Source organism: Morchella sextelata (genome assembly GCF_020137385.1).
Source record: "Morchella sextelata strain SCLS chromosome Unknown scls_28, whole genome shotgun sequence".
Classification (NCBI taxonomy): domain Eukaryota; kingdom Fungi; phylum Ascomycota; class Pezizomycetes; order Pezizales; family Morchellaceae; genus Morchella; species Morchella sextelata.
Window position 1 is genome coordinate 123,199 of NW_025408643.1, and position 3,409 is coordinate 126,607.

General features: G+C 46.2%; 1 protein-coding gene across 1 annotated transcript; it reads right to left on the reverse strand.

The window, feature by feature from the left end:
• Positions 1-3,034: 3,034 nt before the first annotated feature.
• Positions 3,035-3,409, reverse strand: H6S33_008735 (uncharacterized protein; the record flags this gene model as incomplete). The annotated part of the gene is made up of 1 exon (XM_044840190.1): positions 3,035-3,409. The coding sequence occupies one exon, from the start codon at positions 3,407-3,409 to the stop codon at positions 3,035-3,037; it is 375 nt and encodes a 124-aa protein (XP_044687591.1).

A 3,409-nucleotide genomic window follows, 5' to 3' on the forward strand; every position in this document is an offset into this window, starting at 1 on the left:
CCATATTCTTATCTTCTGCTCAGAGGGTCCGGCGCCGGGTCCGGGTCCGATCCGAAGTCTTCAATTTGGTACTTGACGTTCTGTACCGGTCGAAGAAGAAGCTGCTGGTACCCTACGTATGACTGTAGATACTCTATGTACCTACTCCTTTAACTATTGGGATAAGGTGTAGTCGTTGTTGTTGCGCTATCTGTACCCAAACAGTTAAACCTCCCGAGTAGAGTAGATCTAGATGTATCTGCAGCTGTAGCTGTTAAACAAGTTTTTCCGTCGCCGCTGCCGTCGCCGTTTGACATTGACTAACAAGGCTTTCAATAATAGCCATCTAGACATTTTTTTCTTCCTGAAACGTGGTTTCTCCCTTTCGCCATGAGGCCAACTCCCCAAATAGGCAGGTGTGCACATCCATCCATCTGAGTACTCTAAAACGCTCAAGTGAGTTGAGGTGAGTGAGTGAGCGCTCATGTACCCATACGTAACAGCCCAGTCCAGCTTGCAATTCTGTCCTACTGCCTCGGACATAGAGAACGGCGGGGATCGGATTAATATCGGCAGCTTCGGTCCTGTAGTCTACTACTCCCCCCCCTGCCCCCGGCTCCCTCCCTCCCCCCTATCCCTATCCTGTCCTATCAGACAATCTTCCGTTTATCAGGAATTCAGGACGGGACTGAAACATCTGGCTTTTTTGTCTCAACTGACAGCTGTGAGGTGGTACTGACAGGCTGCTTATCTTGAATTATTCTTTTTTTTTTTTGCTTTGGTTGTTTTGGAAGGGGCAGAGAGCGAGAGAAAAGCTGTGCACCATCGACCATCGATCCATCGAAACTTTGAGGGAACCATCGAAGATGATGATGCTGATGATGGGTGACTCTACCTACCCACATCCTCCACCCCCCCCCCGTCCCCTTTTTGAAATCTGTACCGTACCCCTGCACCACAACCACCACCACAACCCCAGGCACTCTATCAAAAAATAGGTTTGCGTTTTTTTTGGGGAGGGATTGTCAGTTTTTTTTTCTTGTTTGTGAAAAAAGTACTCTGTGCCATTTTTTAGCACGGACCTAGTTTAACGTAACGATCACCATTTCCCGGGGGTGCCGGGGGGTGAAGGAAGGGAGAGAGAGAGAGAGAGGGCTTAATTATGATAATCGCGCATCGCTCACGTTTTGTGTTTCAGGTGTCGCGAACATAAAGTATCAGCAGCAACACACATAAATACCATACCGAAAAAAAGAGCCGGAGATGGAGTACATACGGGCGTTGCACGAAACCAAACAAACAGAAATATAATTCAACTCCACAAAAATGACAATAATAAATATGTAGTGAATGATTTGTTTCTTCTTTTCTTTTCTTTTGTGATGTGCGGTGTGCGGTGCCGGCTTTGCGGAACCAAGGGTCCTTCCCACCATCCATCCCCATACTCTACTCTCCCAGCTAAGCTGTGGATGGTATGGCGGCGGCCAGCTGGATAAATGTATCATATCATATCATATCATATCCCGCAACGCAGTGCAATATAATTTGAGTTGGAGAGACGTATGTAGGTTGACATGAAGCTGCATGGACGTACGTCTCCCCACATTATTTCATGACGGACGGGGACACAGGAGCAAAGTGCTAGAGACGAAAGAAAAAAAAACCTGGTCTCGAATCAGACATGGATACTTATTGAGTGAGATGCCGCAAGAGCCTGAAAGGAAAATAATATAATAGCTAGGTAGGCCAAGCAGAAAGAAAAGTGGAGGAACGGGAGAAAAAGGAAAGGGAAAAAAGAAAGGAAAATTACTGAGCTACTAATCATAAAAGACAAGTAGTACACATACCTACATACATCACTGAACTACCACCGCCTGGCCTTGTGTAGAAGTAGTAGTAGGCAAGGCAATAGGTGGGCAATGCTAAGACTGCGCCTGATACCATCTAATAACGACAAAATTAATGAAGTTAGGTTCGCTCCATGGTACAACAATTACCCAAATGCAAAAAGGCGTGTTTTGGTTGGTGACACTGAGCTGCAATTTGTCGGGTTTATTTGTGGAGTCTGTCGACATGATTCCCGCGCGGAGCTTCTAATAACTCTGGGGTTATTCATGATTTCCGGTTCAAGCTTTCATATCTTTCTTTGCAGCTCATAGTAGCTGTGCAAGTACTCTACGTGGTGATCAGATCTATTCCAGTAAATAATCGATCTTAAGCTTGCCTGCTAAGGTGCTTTGGACTCCGCGCTCATGTGAGTGTGGCCGGAAGGTATGCGGTGTTGAGCAACAACCTCTCCACCGGTGTTTAATCTAATTTGTCCCGCATCAGCTGGGAGTCCGAGAATTGTTGAGAGGTTGAAATAAGAAGTGGCGAGGCGCTTAATTTGTTTAATTTGGTTCTGCCCTCAAATTAGGAGAGAAAAATATTTTCCTTAGTGTAGCGAGTGGCAAAAAGAATCGGCTCTCAATGGATTATTCCCGCCACACTTTGTTTAGACGTCTTATCGGAAATTCACTCTCCAGTTAATGTGGTATGGAGAGAAAGTCACCATTAAGTACCCAAACATGATAATGTGATCGTTGTCCATAATGTGTCATGAGGACTGGAGCCAGGTCTGGGTCCGGCTGATAACTCGGAATCCCAGTCTCTCTCGGACTGTGAAACTCCCAATGTGGTAACTATCTACTAGTGTAGGCTGGTAAGTAAAATCTCAATCATATAATATCACTCACAGTCATGATCAAGATGGGCGAAAGTGATAATATAAGAAACTTATCCAACAAGTACCTTCAGTGAGACATAAGTCGAATAGCGTTCTATTTCTATGGAATAGTACCATATGGGCTCGTACTTATCCGAATTTCGGCAAAAAACCTTGAGTGAGAGGGGTTTTGAAGGTATCAATTGTTTGCTGGCTGGTACCTTCAAGAAAGACAGTCATTTTAGTTTGATCTGTCAACTCGCGTACAAACGCACTCTCAAAGAGTATAATCATGACTCAATTGAACACCATAATCCAAATCACATAGAATCTTGCCATGAGGGCCGCTTCCTATCCAGCCCGCTTCTCCTTGGAATCCCTTACAGTACTCAACCCTACAAACTCAACCACCTCAATACCCTCGGGTAGCTGCTCCTTCACGAAGCCGCTTTGTTGGAACAAGTAGCTCACCGCCACCGGATCCTCAGAATCGTAGGCATAGACCCTGAGAACCTTCCCCGCTGGGGCAGATGGTCCGGTCCCGGGGCTTAGTTGGCCGTTGGCGGTGGTTGGTTCGAGCTCGATTCCGGCCCAGCAAATATCATGAACTTTGAGGAAGTTGGCAATCTTGTCGATGCATTTGCGGAGGGAGAGGCGGGGGGCGGTGGAGGGGATTTCGTAGATCGTTTGTTTGGGAGAAGTGGGTTGGATTGGTGGGGAAGACAT